Source organism: Rosa chinensis, chromosome 5 (assembly GCF_002994745.2).
Source record: "Rosa chinensis cultivar Old Blush chromosome 5, RchiOBHm-V2, whole genome shotgun sequence".
NCBI classification, from domain to species: domain Eukaryota; kingdom Viridiplantae; phylum Streptophyta; class Magnoliopsida; order Rosales; family Rosaceae; genus Rosa; species Rosa chinensis.
Genome location: NC_037092.1, coordinates 48,281,211 through 48,304,576, shown reverse-complemented (window position 1 = coordinate 48,304,576; position 23,366 = coordinate 48,281,211). Strand labels below are relative to the sequence as shown.

At 40.0% G+C, this 23,366-nt stretch overlaps 1 protein-coding gene and 1 long non-coding RNA gene across 2 annotated transcripts; one reads left to right on the top strand and one right to left on the bottom strand.

Moving 5' to 3' along the window:
* Positions 1-1,404, top strand: LOC121049612. The gene is made up of 2 exons (XR_005800884.1): positions 1-125; positions 391-1,404. It is a non-coding gene; the product is annotated as an uncharacterized LOC121049612 (long non-coding RNA).
* Positions 1,405-10,987: 9,583 nt separating this feature from the next.
* LOC112168257 (probable inactive receptor kinase At5g10020) lies at positions 10,988-17,052 on the bottom strand. The gene is made up of 3 exons (XM_040507314.1): positions 15,647-17,052; positions 13,348-14,904; positions 10,988-11,802 (listed from the first exon to the last, which is right to left on the bottom strand). The coding sequence occupies exons 1-3, from the start codon at positions 16,554-16,556 to the stop codon at positions 11,213-11,215; spliced, it is 3,057 nt and encodes a 1,018-aa protein (XP_040363248.1). The 5' UTR covers positions 16,557-17,052; the 3' UTR covers positions 10,988-11,212.
* Positions 17,053-23,366: the final 6,314 nt, after the last annotated feature.

The window sequence follows — 23,366 nt, the reverse complement described above, 5'->3', positions numbered from 1 at the left end:
AGAAATAGATAAAAGGGTGAGTCAAAAATCTGCATCAAAGTAAAGCAGCGTTCAACGAGAAGAAATAGTGCAGTGTCTAGTTACCTGGAGACTACAACCCGATGACAGGAGAGCATCAAGTTCAGGTATCTTGTTGGTCACTTCTCCATGGTCTTTACTGGTACTTTTCCTTTATCATTGCTGATGTGTCCATGAGTGCAGAAAGTCCTTCCTCTGCTTATTGCTATGTGGCTCCATAACCCTTCCAAACAGCATCAGAAAAAAATTCTCCATACCCCCCAAAGCCAAATACACCAAATCACAAAGCCTCAAATCCCTCATTGTTGCCCACCAAAATCAGAAAACAAAACAACCAAATACACCTCCATTTTCCTTTGTGTTATCAAACAGTGCAGGTCCAAGGAGACAAAAAAGAAGCACGTTCACAGAGATGAAAGAGGAGAAGAGATTTCGGCAAGGGAAGGGGCTCACTTGTGTTTTCGGCCTTCTTTCGATGCTTATACTACGGTGCGTCCTGCGTATGGATGGCGGAAGCAAGGTCCAAACTAGAGGGTGCACTGCACTTGTTTTTTATGCCTGTATCGCGGTGCGTCCTGCATATGGGTGGCAAAAAAGAGTGTCAAGTGAAGGCCTGGGGCTGCTAGTTCACACCAACTACGAGTCTGCAAAGTTTTTGGGCTCACGAAGTGAAGAACTGCTTTGGAAGAATCTTGGTGCATCACTAAAGCCAAAGTGTTACGCAGCCTGCATCAAAGTCATCATCAAAATGCTGCCCCTGAAAGTAAAGTGACCATGATGGTACTCTCCTGCTGGTGAAAGACTGCTGCGTCAACAAATGACTGGGCTCTTCTGACAAAGGACCGCTGCATCAGGGTATGAAAACCACACAGGCAATGACAACGACCAGAGGCAACAAGCTTTGAACTGTAGCTCTTGTGTCATCGATATTCATGGCAACAAACTTTGGCAACAAAATCATCTCTTCTACCAATGATTATGAGGCTTGCAAATGAAAAAACAACTTTTGCATTATCATCGTGAAAAGAGGCAGACGAAGCTGCATGCTACATGGCTATATGGTGATTTCTCTCTTAATACTGAAGCCCCATAGGCAACAGCTCCACTTTTTCCACATTGAAGGAGATATTGATCACTTGGTCTGCAAATAATAAAGTCTCAGCCAAGCCAAAATTCAAGACTGTCGTTGATGCTCAGTTCGCTGCCAAACAAGATTGTAACATGCAAATTAATTGGACATGCACAAGCTTTTCTCCCACCACCTAAATCATGGGACAAGCGTTGTAACGTCCCGTATCTTACTTTACCTGTTTACTAGTCATTTGGACGGTAAACGACAATTACTTTCACTTTTACCGTCGTTTCGATACTTTTAGTGGCCCTAAATTGTTGACTTTTTGTTCGGGTCAAAATTTGAGAAAATGTTCTTCATGAAAGTTGTAGAGGACGTTAAACCGAGCGCGTGGATATGTGGTACGTAAAAATCGGAGTTCGTATGCGAAAGTTATAAGTGAAAATGTGAATGTTACTATTCATGTAACTTTCTATATATATAGAAAGTTACTGTGGTAGATTTCCAATCTACCTTCTCTCTCCTCTCCCCCGAACTCTCTTCTTTCCCTTTCGGGTCCTTCTTCCACCCTTCGATTCCGCGCATTCCGGCCACCAACCGGCGTGCAGCCGGCCACCACAAGAGCTCCTCCCTCCCCTCTGCATCCTAGTAGCCTTAGGTTGTGGCGATTTGGCCGAGAAACCTTGAATCGAAGTAAAGTTCCTCATAGGTGCAGTTTGGCTTTTTCCGGCAAATCTTCCATTTCCGGCCGTTTCCGACTACCAAATTAGGACCGTAGGAGCGCCTTGAGCCGGCGAACGTTTCCCCTAAGGCCTCTTGCTCCGATTTGCATTGTGGAGGACGAATCGACGAAGAACATCCTAGGGTCCGAAGCTTGATTTCTGGGTTTTCTTCATCGACTTAATCCGAGCTCTTAAAGGTAAAATTGGGACTTGTGGCAGTTGAGAAGTTTGTTGGGTTTGTTGTTTTGCAGCTACTGTCAATTTTTGGTGGCCATCGGAGGTGGTGGCCGCCGGCGCGTGGGTCCCACGCGCCGCCACTGTGGGTGGCGCGTGGAGGCGTGTTGGGCTGTGTTGTAATTCCAGTTTTTAGCCCATTAAATCCTATAAATATTGTAGAGCTTGTATATGAAATTTGGTGAATTTTGGAGAAGCTTGGAATTAATTATGAATTTTTGAAGTTTAGGGTTTCGATTATCGAATTACGAGAATCCGGCCGTCGGATATCTCTCGGTTCTGCCTTGGAACCTTTAAATTAACGTATTGGTATTAGTGGTATAATTTGGGTTGCATCCGAGGAGAAGTGGAGATGTAATTGTGAGGAATTGATTTTAGGAATTGTATTAATTTGTTGAATAACTATTCACGGAATATAATTGTGTACAGGACGACGTACCGAGCTATTGCTCGATGAAGGAACACGAATGCGTGATCGTCGGAATAGTACTGTGAGTGGACTTTTATTTTTAAATATTGATGCATGCATTTATTTTCTTAAATAATGCTCTAGTTTTAATCATATTACTTATTGAGCAAATGATTCGATTTTCGGAAATTCGATCTCGGTTTATCTCGTGGATTCGCTCTCGATAATGAGTTTCAAAGGTTGATTATGATTTATAATATTATTTGACAAATTGCTTATTTCCGAGATAATTTTCCGGAATTAAGTATATTTCTAATTGCCGATTTAAGTTTCTGGAAGATTCTCGAGATAAGTTTCGATGGAGTTGGATTTTCTTATATATTTATCGACTTTCGGTTTTGGCATTGGGAATGCCTTAATGATGATTTCGAGATTTTCTGGAATATTATCGGAAATGGGATTTCCTAAAGAAATTATAATGATTTATTAATTCTCGCCCGTTTGTTTATGATTGCGAGACTATTTTAGCATGCGGGGTCACGTCGTTGAATACATGGATTTTATCTCGTGAGAAATGTGGGGAAGCTACATGGATTTACTGGTTTTCGATGATTTTTCCTCACCATACGCGGGTCATGTGATTTGGTCTCCTCCTCACAGACTTTGTGTTTGTGAGTGGCAGTTGAGGTAGCTTATTCTCCTCCTCACTTACTTTGTGTATGTGAGTGGCAGTCGAGGTGATTTATTCTCCTCCTCACGTGGGTGGCAGTCGAGGTCATATTCTCCTCCTCACACAATCTATGTGTGAGTGGAAGTTGAGGTTATTAGTTCTCCTCCTCGCATAAACTATGTGTGAGTGGCAGTCGAGGGTAGGCAGAGACTGGGAGGCTCCATTACCTGTATGGTGATATTTCTTCCCCATATCCTATCATTACTTGACTAGCGGGGCCTAGTCTGATTTCCGTTTAACCAGCGGGGCTGGTCTTATTCTGTTGAGTATCAGAGTTTCCATCCTTCCTTTCAGTTGTCTGGGACTAGCGGGGCTAGTCGGTTTTCTTGAGCGGAACTCCTTTTGTTTCGTTTTCCTAAATCAGTGCATGCATCGGGAGATTTTTTTTTAATAAATTAAATGTGGGGAAGTATAAAATCTCTTTTTTTTTAAATTGCTTATTTTTGTCCACTCACACTAACGTGTTTTCAATACTTTCCCCTGGGCCCTTCGGTTTCAAATGCCCAGTTTGCAGGCGAATTAGTGAGGTCGGGCGTACACGGAGTTGAGGCATAGTCAACAGCATGGCTTCCGCGTTTGCCTTTGAGTTAGGTTGTCCTTATTTACCTTTCTATTTGAATTGCTCTGATTACCTATGAGATTTATGTCTTTCAAGTTGAGGTTTGTGTTTTGTGAATTGGAGATTGATGTTGAGTTGGGGAGCAGGGTGGCTCCAGAAGTATAAGGATGATTTGATTTAGAAGTGTAAATGCTTTCTACAGGTTTTGGGTAGCCCATTTTAGGGGAAGTTCCGCTAAATTTTTGGTAGAATTTCTTCTAAGGTGGGCCCCGTAGGGCCACTTCGGATTTCAGGGTGAAATCCGGGGCAGGTCCTGTCAAGCGTCCATTTATCCAAGAGACAATTGGTGATTAAAGAACGGAAGAAGCAAATTGAAGACCAAAGCCCACCGCTCCACCAAGAAAGAATTCTTTAGTGAAAACAAGTTGAAGAAGCGAGCACGCAGATTAGAGACAAACTCCACTACTTTCAAGTGTTAAAATGGGAATTATGAATCTCATACTAAATATGCCACTTGATATCTACCGTGTTGGTCTTTGAGCATGACAACAAGTCTAAGGCCAAAAGTACATGCTTTGAAAGTTTGCTGGGCAATTAACATCAAAACGTGAACTACGTCACAAACACTATTCTCATTACAAAATCAAAGCCCTCCAATGAGTCATTCACTCATTGAAACTCTTGAACTACGAGTGGCTTGATCCCTCTCCAAGGGTACGTAGACAACCCATTCAAATATTCGGGTGCAGCCGCAACAAAAAAAAAAACAAACACACATCCCATCAATTGGTTTCTTCATAAATGAAATCAAAGGGTGTTTCCCTGTAACCAGGGACTGTAATTAAGAGACACATTCTGTCTTGAATGGGTCGAACCCAAAATAACAAAAACTCTATTCACTAAATGAATACGAGTGAAATTATGTTGGGTGACATTTTTGCTCACTGTGTGCAATTTTCTCTCAACAGGTGGAACGCAAGGAATAAAGATCAAAACCACAATCATATGCAAGAAATCCAATTACAATTCCTATAGTTGATCTTCTATGTCATGAGAAAGAAGTTGACCATGTGAAACATTAATAAGCAAGCGATTTCCTATATTTTACTTTCCTTCAATAATTGATCTAAGTGAAAGCACCTAAATCAATCCTATTAAACATGCAATCATAGTCTAAAAAGCTAACTACTCAAGAACACATTCAATGCATGAAGAACAAAGAAAGGATGTCAACCAAAATGCACAACCTAGTATGAGAAAGTTCATCTATTTGGAATCCTCCTTAATTGATTTCGACTTTTGTCCAAAGCCTTTACTACTTATGATTAAGGGTCACAAAACTATTAGGTGAATTGTTACCCTAAATCTAGCTCCAATTACATGCATATATCCTAAGTTGGCCACCACAGAACACATACATACAAAAGTTTTCTGTAATCCAAAATCAATCAAGCAATCTCACATAGGCAACATATAAATCAACATAAAGAAATCACAACTTTATTTCAAAACAGATAAACGGGCTTTAAACTTTGCCCTTAACGTCATGTTAACTAGAATTCATAACTTTACGAATCAAACAAAGGAAAACAAAAGAAATTATGAAATACACAGTGAAAGATGGATGACAAGCCTTGAGACGAAGAACTTGAAGATCCTTGAAAGCAAGCAATCTTCTAGGGACGACACAAGGGTGGATGGCGGTTGGGATCTTGATGTATTGCATGACTTCTTCTCCTCCTTGGTTGAGAGGCAGAACTTCTGAAGACTAGAGAATAGAGAGAATTTTTCTGATGTTTAGAATTGTGGGAGAAGTGGTGTGTAGAAAACGTCTGGGGGGTATATATATAGGGGAAAGGCCAAGCTTCATGAATCTTCTTTTTAGGGCTAAATACTGTTTAATACCCTGTGGTTTGAGTCCAACATCAATTCAGTCCCTCGACTTTTAATTTCATCAAAAACACCCCTGCATTTATCAAATCTCATCTAATAGGTCCTTCCGTCAATAATCCATTAATTGGAGCCGTTAAATAGCTGACGAGGCATGCCATGTCAGATCATGTGGGCCCCACCTATCAGGCAAAATTTCAAAATTGCCCCTGCCTCTCTCCCAGCTCCAGAAGAGCTCTGCTTTGGCTCGAAACTCTGCATCTTCTCTCTGTTTCTGCATAATTATGCCTGCCTCCGCATCGAGCCCCCAATCTCCCCCCTCCCCCGCTTCCAACAACAACAACCCTGGATACGTTGCCGTTTTTGGGATTTTTCAAAATCACAAATGAACATAACATAATGAAAGAAAAGCATCAACACAACATTGAATTAGTCTCCTACAAACCAACACAATATTCAAAATAACAAACAAAACTTTCCCAATCCATAAAACCAATTCTCAAATGAAACGAAAGCACCAACTCTTACATTGACATTTCGAAGATGAACCCTTCTTAGAAGCTGATTTGCAGTTGAAGGTGTATAAGTTTTGGGTGGACATCTCTGCTTAAACCCCACCTCACTCTCAGTAAACCTTCTGAAATTATTCCCAGGAACTTCAACCCTTAAACCCTCCTTCAAAAACCCCATATTCAATCCAGACCTAACCTTATTACTATACCCAACACTCTCCTCTTCTTCTTGATACCACTCCGTCTGCGCTTTCGATTCTTCATCGAAGAAATTAGCACCAGAATAGTCATCGGAGACCGAATCGAGGCTCTCCTCGTCGCCGTCGTCGACGTCCATGTGGCTGCTCAGGCACGACGGAGCCACCAAGCTGTGAGGCTCGAGCAGATCTGCGCTTTCGATTCTTCATCGAAGAAATTAGCACCAGAATAGTCATCGGAGACCGAATCGAGGCTCTCCTCGTCGCCGTCGTCGACGTCCATGTCGCTGCTCAGGCACGACGGAGCCACCAAGCTGTGAGGCGCGAGCAGACCGGTGTGGAACTTGAGTGGGGGCAAAGCATGGCAGGAGGTATTGGAGATGAAGAGTAATGGGGACTTGGGAAAACGGTCGGAGGTGAGCTTCTCGGCTAGCGGCGATCGAATTTACGGCGGCAGAGGCGGCAGTGGTTGTTTCGATAAGTCTAGGTCTGATCCCTGCAAGAAATCAAAAGCAGAAATTGGAGTCAAAGATGGAAACTTTGTGTGGTTTTTGGAAAAAGGTACAGGGTTAGGGTTACGATTTTGGTGGTTGTTGTTGTTGGGAGCGGGGGAGGGGGAGATTGGGGGCTCGATGCGGAGGCAGGCATAATTATGCAGAAACAGAGAGAAGATGCAAAGTTTCGAGCCAAAGCAGAGCTCTTTTGGAGCTGGGAGAGAGGCAGGGGCAATTTTGGAATTTTGCCTGATAGGTGGGGCCCACATGATCTGACATGGCATGCCTCGTCAGCGAGTTAACGGCTCCAATTGACGGATTATTGACGGAAGGACCTATTAGATGAGATTTGATAAATGCAGGGGTGTTTTTGATGAAATTAAAAGTCGAGGGACTGAATTGATGTTGGACTCAAACCACAGGGTACTAAACAGTATTTAGCCCTTCTTTTTAATTTCCCAAATAATTATCTAGTCATGCAACACAGCTTCGACCAATCACAGAATGCCATGTCAGCTCTGTTATGTCATTCAACCAATCAAAAAGCTCCAAAATAAGTCCATAATTTTTCAAAATATATTATTGCTGATTTTCCCAAGATTTTATCTGATTTTCTCTTAATTTTCGGCCAAAATACTCGAGTGAAAATAGGAATGAATTTGGATTTGTTTTGGACATTTTCTCTCTTAAATCTCTCCATGGCGTCATTATCCTTGATCCTCTCTTGATTTTTGACATTAACTCCATGATTTCCATCCATTTTTCTAGGAAAAATATATATTCTCCCCAAAAATATCTCTTTTACATCCAAAAACCCTAAATCAATTGGGTTTTTTTTCCCATTTTGCCGAAAGCCCAAGAATAAATATCCACATTAATCTAGAAGATTCTTGGGCTTTCTTGAGTCTTCTTCAAGCCATGTAGTCTCCTAGTGCCTTTAGGACTCCTCACATTTCACCATTTTTCTTCATTTCTTCGACAATGCTTCCTAGTTGACTCAGGATTTCCTGGCTGGACTAGGAAAACGTCATTTCTTGCAGCCCTTGTGCCTTGCCTTAGCCCTTCCCAACGTTTTCTAGCTTCTCTTTCTCCTTTCGGCTCATTTCAGCTCCATTTGCTCCCTGCGACCTAAAAATAGAAACTTTTATTAAAATTACTAAAAATAGAAACTTTCTAAAAACGGAAACTTTCCTAAACAAGAAGGATTTATTTAAGTAAATAACTAAGTAAATATGAGGAAATAACTATTAAAACGTCGTATTAAAATGCTCCTATCAGAAATCCTTGGCTGTCTTCTTTCCTTTCTGAATTGCTTCTTTCGTAGCCTTCCTTCCTTGAGGCCTCACAAAAGGTTCTGCTTCTTTCGTAGCCTTCCTTCCTTGAGGCCTCACAAAAGGTTCTGCAGTTTCACCGGCAATTACCTCATCTACATCCATGTACAAATTGATGGGAGAATTATCAACAGATGTTTGTGAGTGAATCTGTTCATACCTCATAAACTGCATTCGAACCGCTCTTGAACAGATTACGAGCTTGCCTTAATGCACAATGCCACTCATAGAGTTCTATCTTCAATTTTTTCTACCTCCCCACAAAAGCTGAAGTTGATCGGACCTTTCCACTCCAATTTGCGGCATAGTGTTGCTTCACGGCCTTCCATAGATCAATTTTCTTTCGATCTTTACCCAAAATAAAATTTTGGCTGACATATTTCCAAGACTTGCAAAATTAAATGTCTTCCTCATTTGCCCATCTCGTCTCGGATTCGGCATTTTTCATCTACGCCTTCTTCGCCATGTGCGGCCATATTGAAATAAAAAAATTTGGAAGATCAAAGCTATAGGAAGAGGAGGAAGAAAAACTTTGTCTAACTATGAAAAATAATTTTTTGGGTATGAGATGTAAAATAAATGGTAGGTATTTATAGAGAAATTTTTAGAATTTTTTTTTGGTTACCGTTACATATATATTCATACATATTCATTAGAAACCGTAGGATATAAAGATTAATTGAAACCAATGGTCCAAATTAATTGACCGTTGGTTTCAAATTTCAAAACCACCCAATGGCTAGCTTCCACGTGGAGGAGACTGTCCCCTTCATTGTTGTTACACGACAAATTGTCACCGCAGCACGCGCTTTGACTTTTCAGTGCTACACGACAAGGATTTAGCCTCCACGCCCCATGTTCATCGCGTCTCTCTCTCCACCGAGTTCGCTGATATCACCCACGACATGGTGTGGGCCAAGCTGGCAACTGGCAAGCTTGGGTCAAGAAATTAGTCACATGCTTTGCCTTTTTCTTGGCCTGGGTCACGAAAGGCCAATCTGAAACTGGTCAAAAACCCACTGGTGGAAACAAGTTTTTGGGAAATCATGGTCACCACCTCATCAATCCTAGTTGGAAGCCGGTCAATTGCAAACCACTGAACATGCTCTTAGATGATATTTTTGGAGCTCCTAGAGCTAGGAATTTCAATGCCAGGGATGCTGGCTAGTTTTCTTTTTGAGTTAATTATTGTTTACTCTCTATACTTATAGGGTTTTATCGTTTCAGTACCTGACCTTCGAATTTCACCTAAAAAATCCCTGAACTTCCAATTTCCTCCCAATTGGTCCCTGCTGTCAAAATTGTCTGTTAAATTGCTGGAAATGTCTATTATGCCCTCACTTAGTTTTTTTTTTAAATTTATTTTTGCTCTCTCTTTTATTTCTTTTTTTCATTTCAACTCTTCTTCTTTCAGCTCTCCCTCCCCCTGTTTATCTCGTATTCTTCTTCCAAAAACTAACCCAGCTCTATCTCCATCTCCAGATATTCTTCTTCTAAAAGCAATTCCAGCTCTCACTTCATCTCAAATTTGAATCCGATCACCGTGCCCCGTACCCTCATTCTCTCTATTCATCTCTATCTCTTCTTCTTCTTCTATGGAAAAGTCTCTGCCTTTCTCTCTCAAATTTTCATCCCTATTCACACAATCCAAGTTGCTTGCTGCCTCGAATTCGACAGAGACAGAGACCGGCAAGTTCCCGAAATTATCTGGCAGATCGAACCTGACCCATTTATGTTTCCCTAGCGGCAGCCACAGCCAACCTCTCGGTGTCCTCGAGAGCCATACTTCGGGAGAAGACTTCTATTACTACTGCAATTTTGATGAATTCAAAGTTCCAATCGAAGAAATGGCAAAGCAATCTCAGTCGATGCTCTAATTGATTGGGTCGTCGGCAAGCCTCAGTTCCCCGTAGGATTTGGAGTTGGAGGACTCCTGCGATTGGCTGGTTAATGTCAACGACGAGGTCCTGGAGAGGGTGGACATGTCGGTGGACTAGTTTAACTAGAGCAGCAGCAGTAAGGAGAAGGAAGACGAGGCTTCCAGTTGGTGTGTGGAAAGAAGAAGAAAGGGGATTAGAGTAATCCGAGCTTGTCCAAAGACAACAAGACTAACATTGATTATGTCTTTAGAGGCTGAGGGGTTGGCGGAAGTGGTGGCTGTAACGGCGGTGTTAGGGCTCAGGGCTCTCAACAAGAAGGCAGATCAGGTGAGGTTCGATTCGGGTCCGGATGTGTCGATTTAGTCGATCGGGGTTCTGAACAGATTGTTATTGAATTAGGGTTTGATTGATTGTGTGTGGGTGTTGCCAAATGTGGCCAATAATAGAGCCTGCAGATATTGAAGGTCTGTGGATTGAAATCGGAAGAGGAGGAGAGAGCCGAAAGAAGAAGAGGTAAGAAGAAGAAGAAAGAAAAAAAAGAAAAAGAGAGAGATATATATTTTTTTAAAGTAATTGAGGCCTTGATGGTATAATAGACTTTTTTAGGGGAAAACGACCGCCACGTTAGCAAAATAACGGAGTCTTTGACGGATGCTTGACGGTAATGACTAATTGAGAAGAAATTGAGAGTTCAGGAACTTTTTAGGTGAAATTCGAAAATCAGAGACTGAAACGATGAAACCCTATAAGTATAAGAAGTAAGCAGTATTTAATCCTTTCTTTTTTGTTGTTTTCTAGGATGTTTACCCTGAACAAAATAAAATAAAATAAAAAATGAAAAAAAAAAAAAAAATTCTCCACTTCTGTCCTTTTGCCCTTTTGGGTTATTTTATTTGGCTGCAAAGATAAGTCGCATTCTAAAAATTGAATTCCCGTATGAAATCATATCCCGGAGTAGGGTTAATGAAAATGATTAACCCCACTCCTCCTTAAAGAGCTTATTCGTTCAATCAGTAGCATTAGCCGTTTCATTACAGGATCATTTGGCAATCAGACGATTACAGAAAAATTTGAAAAAAACTATTAGACTAAGCCAAAAAAAATAAAATAATAATCGATGTATGGTGTTGGTGCTAAAGACACAGTATCTACCTTGAGTGCCCTTTAGTACACTATTCTTGAAAGGTCTTCAAACACAGTTTTAATGTCGGGTCTCTCGGATGCTGGAAGGATACATCTTAAAGCTACCTGGAGCAATTCATCAAGAACTCTAGGCGAGTGCTTAATACTGTGCTTTTCCAGAATCAGTCTGTCAAGGCATTCAAAAGAACGATTTTCTTCTGCCAAAAATCTCACCCAATCAGTCAGATCAACCACACCTGGTATGCCAGAGACAATCTCCCCAGAACTCTTTCCAGTCAGGAGCTCCAACAAGATCACTCCAAATGCATAGACATCACTCTTCAATGAGGGGCAGGGTCTACTTGAACTAGCAAATTCAGGGGGCCGATAGCCAAGAGCACCTGCATTCAGAACTTGCTCAGTCGTTCCAGCAGGAGTCAATATTCGGTGGATACTATAATCTGTAAGGAGTGCATTATGATTAGGAGTTTCTAGTAGAATATTTGTGGATTTGAGGTTGCCATGGGGAATTGCCTTCTCATTATGGAGGTAGTTCAGACATCGGGCAACATCTACAGAAACCTTGAGCCGTTCCTCGAGAGACAAGGGTGAGAGTTTTCTTGGCTCAACATCTGCAAGTCACATACAATATCAGAAAAATCAGGTTAGAGCAGGGATAAAGTCGAAAAGATATTGAAAGAAAATGTGAAATATTAGAAAGGTGTTCTCTCCAGCATCCATAAATTCTCAGTTTAAGTGATGGATATATACGATGTAAAATGGATGGATCCATTACAGATGCTACAAACTTCCTTTTGACCTGTTTTGCATCTCAAAGTGCAAATGCCAGATGTTAAATCACAAATCTGTTTTTGTGGTCTAGCAGTAAGTTTTACTTGATCAATAATTCACTGAGAGCTTATAGGAAAAAAAAAATCAACAAAATCAAAGATTGAACTAATCTGCTGCATTTTTTTTGTTGACACAAAGCATCTCAGATTTTAAGAGTACAAAATTTGCTAAAGAACTACATAACCGCATAAGGAATTAACTGAAATATTATCTAAAACAAAAAGTTTCTTCTGATCTAAACTAACAAAACAATTTTCCTATCCTATCAATGGACGCTTGATACACCCACAGGGTTGCCATTCCAAATAAACAAACCACTAAACATAGTTTAGAAAATAGTTTGTTGAGCATAGTAAAGTTTTATAGAAAAATAGTGACTGATGGTAAACAAGGGAAAACAGTACACATTAGAATGACCAAATCAATCCAGAGCTTTATTTGAACAAATAACATAAAAATGAATCCAGGGCAAATTAGTTTGTTGTCTTATGCTAGAAACTGAAACCTTTATGTAAAGAACACCATCCTCCCTTGGGGTTTTAGTAAAACTACTTGATCTCCGTCCTGTTGCTGGAAATCATACCAACCACTATTGTTGAACTTCTAAATACTTTTTTTATGCACAATAACCTTACACTTACCTAATTCATAACCTCTAAAGCATCATATTCAAACGATCGAATTCCAAAAGTTTTTCTCATACATCAATAGTCCGTCCTGCTGATCTGCTATCATTACTACTTTAAAGAACTAACATAAAATTAATATTACAAATACTATGATCATAATATACTTGGAAGACTTGAAAATGAAAACCTACATTCAAAAGTATTCTTCTAAAAAAAGTTGTTTTTTTTTTAAAATATTTAGACCAGTGTATATGTAAACACCGAATAAAACAGCTCCTTTAAAATGGCTGGAATCAAGTACTTGATCAATTCAGTGCAGCCAGAAATATATCTAAGCTCATGCTATCATCTTATTGCATTCATGTGCTGTGTCCAATTACAGAACTAGTTTATCTAAATGAATGAATGTTTAGCATTTAGACAAAAATTTAATTTGAGGTTGCATGGTTATGACAGCTTGCAAATGCCAAAAGCAGGAAGCAGGTGATTTATAAGATGATTCATGTGTTGCCTATGCAAGGTAAGGAATGCCAAATAAAACTCCCAAGGTAAAATTATAAATTAGTTTAATGATAGAAGTATCATGCAGATAGTAGTGGAGGGTGGAAGGGTTGCTAGTAAAATCTAGGAAGTGGAACAAAATTATTGAGGAGATTCTTATGTGCGTACAATGAAACACAGAGAACAGAATCTTACCATGGAGATAGAAGGCCAAAGATTCACCATTGATATAATTTGATATAATAAGTTTCTCATGCTCCTTTGGGCCCCAATAGTAACCCTGCAAAGAAACCAGATTTGGATGGCGGATGCTCCCAAGTTTCTTTACTTCTCTAGCAAATTCTTTCCTTCCTTTTGCTATTCCCTCCCTTAACCATTTGACAGCAATTACATGACCAGACTCGAGCATTGCTTTGTACATTGTTCCATGACAACTCCTTCCAATAGCTTCTGCGGGAGCACATGAAAGATCTTCTGCTGTGAATGCCAGGGAGCCATCAAACAGATGCAAATCACCAGCTAGTTTATCTGGAGAACAAGTGTTGAGAACAGCAGAACTATTGAGTGGTTGTTGGCTTTTCGAAGGCAATGGGTTTGAAGGCAATAAGAGAGACATAGGAGAAGATACCCCTTCCTCTAGCTTTGTTGATTCAGGATGACCCAATTGTTTAGACTTCTCTAGAACTGATGAAGTGTCACCGGCATTATGAGTAGACTCCCTTGTTGCAGATGATGGTGAAGGGTCTTGAAGGAAACCATATGAAGATTTTAAGTCTTCAGTTTTGCCAGGTACTGATCTATGACAAAGGGAAGAGTCCCCTTGCACAACACCATTCTTTTCACAGCTTGCTTTTTGACCTCTCTTTCTACATCCTTGACAGTGGGCCCTATAATAGATCATCATGCATGAGAGGGCTACAATAGCACCACCACCAAGCAAACCTACAATCAGGGCAATTCTAATAGCAGCTTTTATAGGAGACCTGTGATTTCTAGAGATCATATCTGGGACATTGTTTGGTGATGATAGGGGATGAGGAAACATCAGCAAAGAATTCCCTGGATAAAATGCTGAATCAGGGAAGTGCCTTAAATTTTCAGGTACAAGACCAGAAAGATTATTCAAAGAGACGTTGAATTCTTTCAGTTCATCTGGAAGGTTCTCAGGAATCCTACCTTCAAAATTATTACCAGACAGGTTGAGATATACCAAGCTATGAAACTTGCTGAATTCTTGGGGCAAATGACCACTCAATGAATTATTTGACAGATCTAGAGACACCAGGCTCAAATTTTGAGTAGAACCAATTGTAATTTCCTGGACAGGTATGGACCCAGAGAAATTGTTGCCTGACAAGTTTAGATCAGTCAATATTGTTGAAGAGAAAAAGCTTGGAAGGAGAAAACCTTGCAACCGGTTGAGGCTAAGATCTATCACTTTTAGTTCTGGGTATGTACCCAATACTGATGGAAGAACACCCTCTAATGAGTTATTGGATATCTTAAAAGAAGTTAGCCTCAAAAATTGGGATGTTTGGCCAGGCAAGCTTCCTGTCAAAGAATTTGAACTTAGTTGGATAACTTCAATGTAATTTCCCCAACTACGGATTCGGGACAGGTTACCAGTGAGCATATTATTACTAAGGTCTACGATGGCACAGTGGCCAACATTGGCAGGCAAGGACCCTGATAATTTATTTGAAGATATATTCAGCTTCTTCAGAGTTGCAGAGGTTATGCTTCCTACTGGACCTGCCATGAAGGAAAGTGAGTTTAATGTAGAGGGGAAAGATAGGGAAAGAGGGAATAGATAAATGCAATACTAAATTTGAAAATGATAACAATAGAATTCAAAAACTGGTGACTTCAGTAAGTAAAACATGATATACCCAGGCAAAAGAAAATTTGAACAGAGCACTGTAGCTTTTGTACAAAAAATTATATTCATATTGTTATCCTAATCCACCCATGATTACATTTACATCAAATAAGACACTATTTTTTTTCAGCATGCTCATGCTTCCACCTTCCCCAAACATAAACCCCCCTCTGACCACATGAAAATCCAGAACCAACTGAATGCCATAGAAACTGATATGCAGTCTTTCTGATGGTTCACAAGCACTTCAGATCATGACTTTATGTAAAGATATCATTAAAGCATGGAAAAATGATCATCCAATTATGATAATGACATGAGAGAAAATTTTCCTAAAGTAATAGCTTTTCGAATAATAGCGAGCAAGTTTACTTCAACTATTACAGAAAATATATATAATTCAAAAAAAGACCACTTGATGGGATTGTGAGCCAGCTATTTCAACTTGGCTTTTCAAATTCAAAGGGAAAAAAGAAGCAGCAGCTACCATTTCACAAAAAAAATTTTGAAAAATAAAAAGAACAGAACAAAACTGAGAAGGCGACATATGGAAAGCATTATCTTGAAAATGATTTTCAACAAAGTTGAGAAGGGAAGAAAATGTAGACAACTGACCTTCAAGATGATTAAGACTAAGATCCAATTCAGACAAGAGCATTGAGCTTCCTTGCAACAGAGCTTCCGGTAGAGAACCTGATAGCTGGTTGCTTCCGAGCCGAAGTATCCGAAGAGAGACAACAAAATTGAAGGAAGGTATAGGACCAACTAACTGATTATCACTAGCATCAAACACCTCCAAACTATCAAAATATGGCATTCCATCGTGAGGAAAAAGCTCTCCAGCCAAGGAATTGTGACTTACATTCAAATATTGAACAGAAGAAACAAAAGAGGAGTTACCAATTTCCAAATCCAGTGAACCAGAAAACAGATTGCTACTTAGATCAACATGAACCACGCTACCCATTTGGGATAGAAAAGTCATGATATCCCCAGACAAGGCATTATCTCGAACATCAATGTACCTCAGCTGTTCAAGTTTCCCAAAACCAGAGGGGAAAATGCCTTCAAATTGGTTTGAAGACAGATTCAAAAGCGCTAAATGCTTTAAGTCTGCTAAGCCAGATGGTATTAACCCATGAAACAAATTGCGTGAGAGATCTAAATGCTCTAGAGACTGAATCAGAGCGACCTTTGAGATAGCCCCTGTGAGCTGGTTGTTTGAGAGTGATAAATTGCGCAGCACTCCAAGGCCAGAAATGGCCGAAAAGCTGAACTCGCCAACCAGGCCAATATCGTTTATAGAAATGGAAGTGACAAGGCCATCACTACAAACTATCCCAAACCAATTGAGGGGGCATCCATCAGAGGCCAAGGACTTTGAATCCCATGAAACAAGAACTTGGCCAGAAGGGTCTTTCTGAATCCCTTTTTTGAGCTCTAAGAGTGCATCTAAATCCGACTGCCCTGATGCTGCAATTACTACCAACAACAACAACATGAACATGAAGCATATTGTCTGCATTACTCCTTATACGGCCAGCCCCAGCATCCAAACTCAAAGAATCAGTCTTGCACTCTCAGGATGAAAATCTAATTAATGGGCAATTATTAGGAAGGTAGGAATCCGAAAATTGAATAACATGAGTCAACAGCAGCAGGACTAAAATGTTGAATGACAATGATACCCAACAATCAACTCAACTCAACTAAACACAACAGTGTGAGTGAAAGTAAAGAATGCAGTATATAATGTTCAAACAACTCTTGGATAATTACTCACTGCCAGAAGAAACAACACTGAGAATGGTGGGTGCAAGAAACAACGCGAAGAGGAAGGAGTAAATGTGAAGTTCCTAGTACAAGTGATGAAGATGGAAGGTGCAGCAGCAAGGCCAAGGAGAATGAATACTTTAAAACCACAAACAAGGCCAGTGATAGAGTGAGTAAGGTCAGAAGAGTAGGTAGGTGGCTCTGTATTTTTATCATTATTATGTGGGAGGAAACCCAGAGAGGGACAGCTTCGCTTTGTGTTTGTTAGTTGCAAACTTACAATAATCGAATTGTTGGATTCCATACTATGTGATTCCATCGACGGTGTGGTGCTTTGACTTTGGGGTTAAATATTTCTACTTTCAGTTCGTAATTCAACATATGGCTTTTACCAGAATTAAAATTCCGCCCGGCATGTGCACATTTGAACTTTCTTATCTTTTTAGAAATGGATATGTTTGCACACACGAAGTCCAAACTGACGAAATTTTCGAAAATAATTTTCTAAGATAATTTTTTATTCTAAAAATAATTTTCAAATGTGTTTGGTAGTTTAGTACAAAAATATATTCTTGTTTAAGAAAATCTAGTTTGTGTGTCTGGCCCAAATTCTGATTACTTGTCTGAGTTGTAATATGGTTAGTTTTACCGATATATACGGAGATATTTCAATCATTGTATGATTCAGTTACCTTGTAAGACGCAGATTCTTTGCTTGTATATTAAAGAGGCCCCTATTATCAATGAAAGTATAACTCAATTCTCTCCCAATTTTCTGATTTTCTAAAACACGTTATCAGCACGAAATTTTAACCCTAAAACTCTAAAATCGTAATCCTCAAACCCTAGCTACCTCCGCCGCACATCTTGAAGCCCTTAATCTTAGGAGTCTAGAACCGGCGGTGGAACCACCAGAACAGACACGAAAACCACTGAACCGGCCACCGAAAATTCTGAATCGGCCTGGTTAGCCTCGCTTCAGCCTTCTGCCGGTACCTGTGCGTGCCCCTGTGCCTGCGTTAACCTCACCTCACCTCTGCCCAGCGCAAGCCTCACTCCACATCTGCGCTGATAGCCTCGCCTCACGTGACGATTAGCCTCGCTAGCGTGACTATTAGCCTCGCCTACTTGTTGCCCTGCGCCCTCGGTTAGCCTCGCTAGCCTCACTATCTGTCAACCTCGCCCAGAACTCTCAACCCCCCTGCATAGCAGCCCCCCACACGACTGCGCGCAAGCACGCCTGCGCACGCACAGTGCTTGCACAGTGCCCTACCAGCCATTACACAGCAAGTTCCAGCATACTTCCGGCCAGCGCCCAGCCACCTCTGGCCAACGCCGGCCACCAGCAACTTCTGGCCAGATTCTAGCCAACTTTTCCGGTGACCTATTTTCAGGTATTTTTTATATTAAAAGTTCCTACTTTCTGTACTTTCAATTCCTTATATTTTCTCGAGGACGTTCAACCTCCCTTCTTCTACCCCCCTTTCTAAGCCGAACTGTGGGGGCTCGTGTTATCTCCAAGCTCGGAGCTTGTTAAGACCTCCAAACTTAGAGTTTGTTGAGAATAAACGATCGACCATATACACATCATTGTTTTGATCTAACCCAATACCTCTTAGAATCAAAATTCTTTGGAGCGATTATGCTCATAAATTCCTAATTTCTTGGAAGCGATTAGACTAAGAAATTTTTAATTTCTTTGGAGTGACTATGCTCAGAAATTTCTATTGTTTTCATGGTAGCTTTTTTAGCTTTCCTTTTCAAGATGAGTAACCTGAACAAATTAGACTTTGCTCCATTGGGGACTAATGACACTGAATATCACAAGTGGGTTCGTGATGTCCGCCAACATTTCAAGGCCCAAGGAATCCTGGATACGATTCTTGAGCCTAACCAGAACTTGTAAACTGTTGAGCAAGCTCAAGCTTTGGAAGCAAATAGAGTAGCCTTGGAGGAAAAGAATGTGAAATCTGTCATCCTAATGACTCGACATATGGATGATTCGCTCCAGTATGAGTATCTGAATGAAGAAGACCCCAGAAGGTTGTGGATCTCACTCGAAGAATGCTTTGGCAATGTCCGTGACTCCCTGCTTCCTGACCTAGAAGTGAGATGGCATAACCTCCGCTTCTGTGATTTCAAGACAGTCCTTGATTACAACTCGGAAACACTTCGCATTAAATCCTTAAGGGAATTCTGTGGTAAAGAGATCACAGATGCGATGTTGATTGAGAGGACTCTCTCTACCTTCCTCTTCTCTGCTTTGATGGTTGTTAAGAATTATCGAATTGATGTTACTGCAGGACGGATCACAAGGTTTCATGAGCTCATTAGAGCTATGAATGTCGCTGAAAAGCATCAGAACATCCTTGTGAAGAACTATAATTCATGATCCGTGGGAACAGAGTCTATTCCAAAGTCCAATTATAGTCGCGCCCCTAAGGGAGGGCGCTAAGAGCAAAACCCTAAATCTAGGGACATTTCTGGATGTTCTGGTCCATATTCTCACTCTAATGAGGAAGGTAACCGCCAAAATAGGCGGACACGGAACTGAAGAGGTTAATGTGGAAAGAGAGGGGGAGGCAACGCCTCTGGCCATGTCGGTAGCGCCACCAACACTAAGAGTCATCCTAATGACACTTTCAAAGCACCTCAATCATGGCAGTCTGAGCACAGAAATGTATGTTCTCGATGTAGAGCATTCAGTCATTGGGCACACATTTGTAGAGCTCGTGAGAGTGTTGTCACTGCCTACAAAGTATATTGTGAAGCAAGAGAAGCTCACTACTTGGAACAAGAAGATCAAGAAGGTGATCTCGAACTAAGGGTTGAAGACTTCAAATCAGGCCAAGATCAAGAGACTGGCGATTTTGAATAAGGTCTTTATTTTCCAAGAGATGTAATATGCAATTGCCATATATTTTGTACAGAATGCCATTGGTTTAGTTTTTCTCAACTAGACTCATCCAAAGTGAGTCTGATGTCTAGGAAGGTTTTGAGATAAGTGGTACTTAAACAAGCTTTGCTCCACCGACATCTCTCTACTCACCAGGTCATATTTATTTGGAGTTACTGAAAGAAGTTAAATGACTACATTTGTTTTGCATTAGCTAGTATTTGGATTAGATTCTTTTAATGGTTAAGAAACAATGATGTACTCCGTTGGCTTATGAATAAAATTTTGAGTTCTATTCATTATGACTCCATTTTAATTCTGAGCATACTACTTTGTGACTACGATGGTTGGGCCATCAAGTTTAGTTCAAGGACATGGAATGGCCCAAATTCTTCTTGCTAAATGACACCTTGATTATTGTCATAGAAACTCTATATGCTCCTAGGGAAAATCGAACCATATTGAGCTATTCGAGCCAACAGATTCCATGCTAAAACCCATATAGAGAACGGAAAAGAGTTCTTTTGCACGACCTCTAATGATTGAGAATAAAGGCGCATCTTAGAGAAACTTATGTGTCTCTCTATTGGACTATATGTCACCACTATTCAAGATATTAAATCCAATAAAGTTATGAGAGAAGATCTCTTGGATTTAGACACATATTGGCTTTGTCATGATAGGATATGTCATCCTAGTCATGATATGATGATCCATCTACTAAAGACTTCACACAGACATCCATTCTTTTGAGCGAAACGAAGCACAAATCAAAGGATGATTTCTGGACTAAGTATGACCGCCGCCGCTACCTATGGCACCGCTGCCGTCCACAGCTAGCCTAGGGCTACCGCAGTCCATATCTATGATGATATGGATGGCGTCCATCATGGTGATGGCGCCCCAGGTGATGCTGCAATCACCATCATTGCTTCCAATAGTGTTTCAAATGCTCTAGCCCAACCAAAATCTTCATTGGTTGCTTCTAAGGCCCCTCGCTCGTTCTACAAAGCCTGTTCCTTAGAGAAATTAGGTCCAAGACCGTCCTACACAAAGAATACTAGAGAATTCTGCAGATTGATTCAACCAACTTGCGGATGTTTAAATATTTCATGATGTTGGTTAACGTACAAACATGCTGGTCACTTGTTGTGCCATTGTCCACATGTAATGCTGTTTATACGACACTCCTAGCATAAATTATAGGGCTAAATACTAGTTACTACCCTGTGATTTAGGTCTAAAATCAGTTCAGTCTCTGGACTTCTAATTTCATCAAAAACACCCCTATACTTTCAATTTCGATCTAATAAGTTCAATTCGTTAATATTTTGTATGGGTTCAACTTATAGTTGGATTATTTGATGAAAAACTTTTTATTTGATAGATTTCTAATAGTGAGACCCACTTCTAAATTAACTATTGATAGGAGCAAAAAATGTGACGATATTATTGATTATGTGCCTCATTTTAGCCTTATTTTTCCCTTAGTTTAGTGTTTTGAGTCATTAAGTCATTTTGAGAGTCTTGTTGAGTGTTTGGAGTGAAATAGGCGGAAAAAGTAAAATTCATGAAAAATCCTAGCTGGATCAGGATTCCTAACTGTCAACTGTTTCTGCGGTCTTTACATTTTAATTTCCTTTATTTTCTCTAGAAAATTTTGATATTCTCCTGCTTGTTGTAGGAAACCTTGTCTGGTGAAACTCTTGGAAACAGCAATGATGGAGTCATAAAATAAAGTATTTAAGACATTTGACCAAGCAATGAAGAAGGGAAATAAAGGAGAAAGACATTTTCAGCTGGAGAATAAAGGAGAAAGACGTTTTTTAGTTGGGGAATAAAGGAGAAATATGTTTCAACTGGAAAATAAATAAAAGAAAGATGTTTCAACTTGTTAAAAGACCCCATTATGAGAGGAATTAAGGCCATAAAGGAGACGTTTCTGTTGGGAAATTAAAGGATTTATGATGCGATCCCATTCGTCCAATGATGAAGGATATGATCGACAAAAGCCAACTAATGCTCCCCTATAAATAGGCAACGTCCAGACCAGAATTAGCATCACTTCCCAGCCAAGATCACTTCCCAGCCTATCACTTCCTGGCCAAAAACCATTCCAAGACTGCCCAATTAACTCCTCAAACCTCCATCTCCTACAAGACCGTGACCACCATCCATCCATCAATCTACGAAGCTCTTAGGCGCTGAGTCAAGGACGCTCCACCATCATAGCAGAGACGAGTTCATCACCGTGTTGCTAAGCCGCTGAGGAAAGCTTCAAAGTGTAACTATGACTCTATTTACAATTTTTGTTTCAGTTTTGTGTGTTTGGATTTGTGAGTTGTGTAATTGGAGACACGAAATTTTCAGAATATTTTATTAATATTTTTGAGATTTTCAGTTTATTATTGAGTTAATTTCGAGAATTCTTTTATGATGCATGTTACAATCTTGTGCCCTTTTACGTGTTTAGGTAATTTTCAGAGTGAGGTTCATAAGTTTGCATGCTAGAATAACGGTGAGAGTTCTTGTGTGTTTGCTTAATTTGCCAAGAGTAATTGTTATTTGTTAAGACGCTGAGTTAAACAAGTAGCAATTAGTTCTAAAAAGTGGTAAAAACTATGTTCAATGGTTAAATGATTCTGGAAATTATATGTTAAATTCTATGTGTAATGGTTAATTTGCATGTGTGAGTTGATTCGAGGGTTAGATAATACTACTAGTTAAGAGAATTACGCTGAGTGTTTTCGAAAATTAGTAGTATTAGGCTTGGTAAGGACTTTTCCGATCAAAGCCTACATTAGAATGAATCAGATAAGTGGATTGATCCGCTGAGGCTTTTCATTTGAGCTCTTATCTAGGCATTTAAGATGGGCACATTTTTGTAGCATGTTGAAATGGATTTTCTGTTTTTACACTTAGTAATTTCTAAGTGGTATTGGTCTAGGTTAGGGAAGTCGATCATTGTATATAGTTTTATTTGTTTCGTTTTTATTTTAAGTAGAATAGGAACCAAATTTGAAAACCCCCCATTTTATTCTTTTATTTGTTAATTGACCTTTTTGTGTAGGTGTACCCTACAATCCCCGGACTGAACGATCCCTACTTATCCTATACTGACAACTACATTTTGCAGGGTTAAATTGTGAGGCTATTCCAGCCGCATCAACTATGCAGCCACCTCAACACCACATCATAAAACATAGGCCCATATATGAGCCACGTTAACAAGTTAAATGACTTAATTATCGAAAGACTAACGGATTGGACCTATTAGATCAAAATTGAAACTGCAGGGGTGTTTTTGATGAAATTAGAAGTCCAGGGACTGAATTGATTGTAGACCTAAACTACAGGGTAGTAACCAGTATTTAGCCCTTATAGGTGACGGGCTCACTCCCCAGATCATCTCTCTATTGGACTCTATGTTACCACTAATTGAGCTATTAAATCCAATAAAGTTATGAGAGAAGATCTCTTGGATTTAGATCATATTGGCTTTGTCACGACAGGATAGGTCATCCTAGTCATGATATGATGATCCGTCTACTAAACATTTTGTTGAGACTAATTTCTACTACATTTTTAGTGCATTTCTCTCTACATTTTGCTTAGTTATTTCCATAATAATGTCATTTCTAACTTGTTTTGTGTTTATTTTAGGTA

What these genes read in the sequence shown, in the direction of transcription:
- LOC112168257 (XM_040507314.1), bottom strand. Translation starts at nt 16,556, where the DNA reads ATGCAGACAATATGCTTCATGTTCATGTTGTTGTTGTTGGTAGTAATT. An exon ending in TAGTCTTAATCATCTTGAAG is followed by an intron (nt 14,905 to 15,646) that starts GTCAGTTGTCTA and finishes CCTTCATGGCAG; the next exon opens with GTCCAGTAGGAAGCATAACC. An exon ending in TTTGGCCTTCTATCTCCATG is followed by an intron (nt 11,803 to 13,347) that starts GTAAGATTCTGT and finishes TGTGACTTGCAG; the next exon opens with ATGTTGAGCCAAGAAAACTC.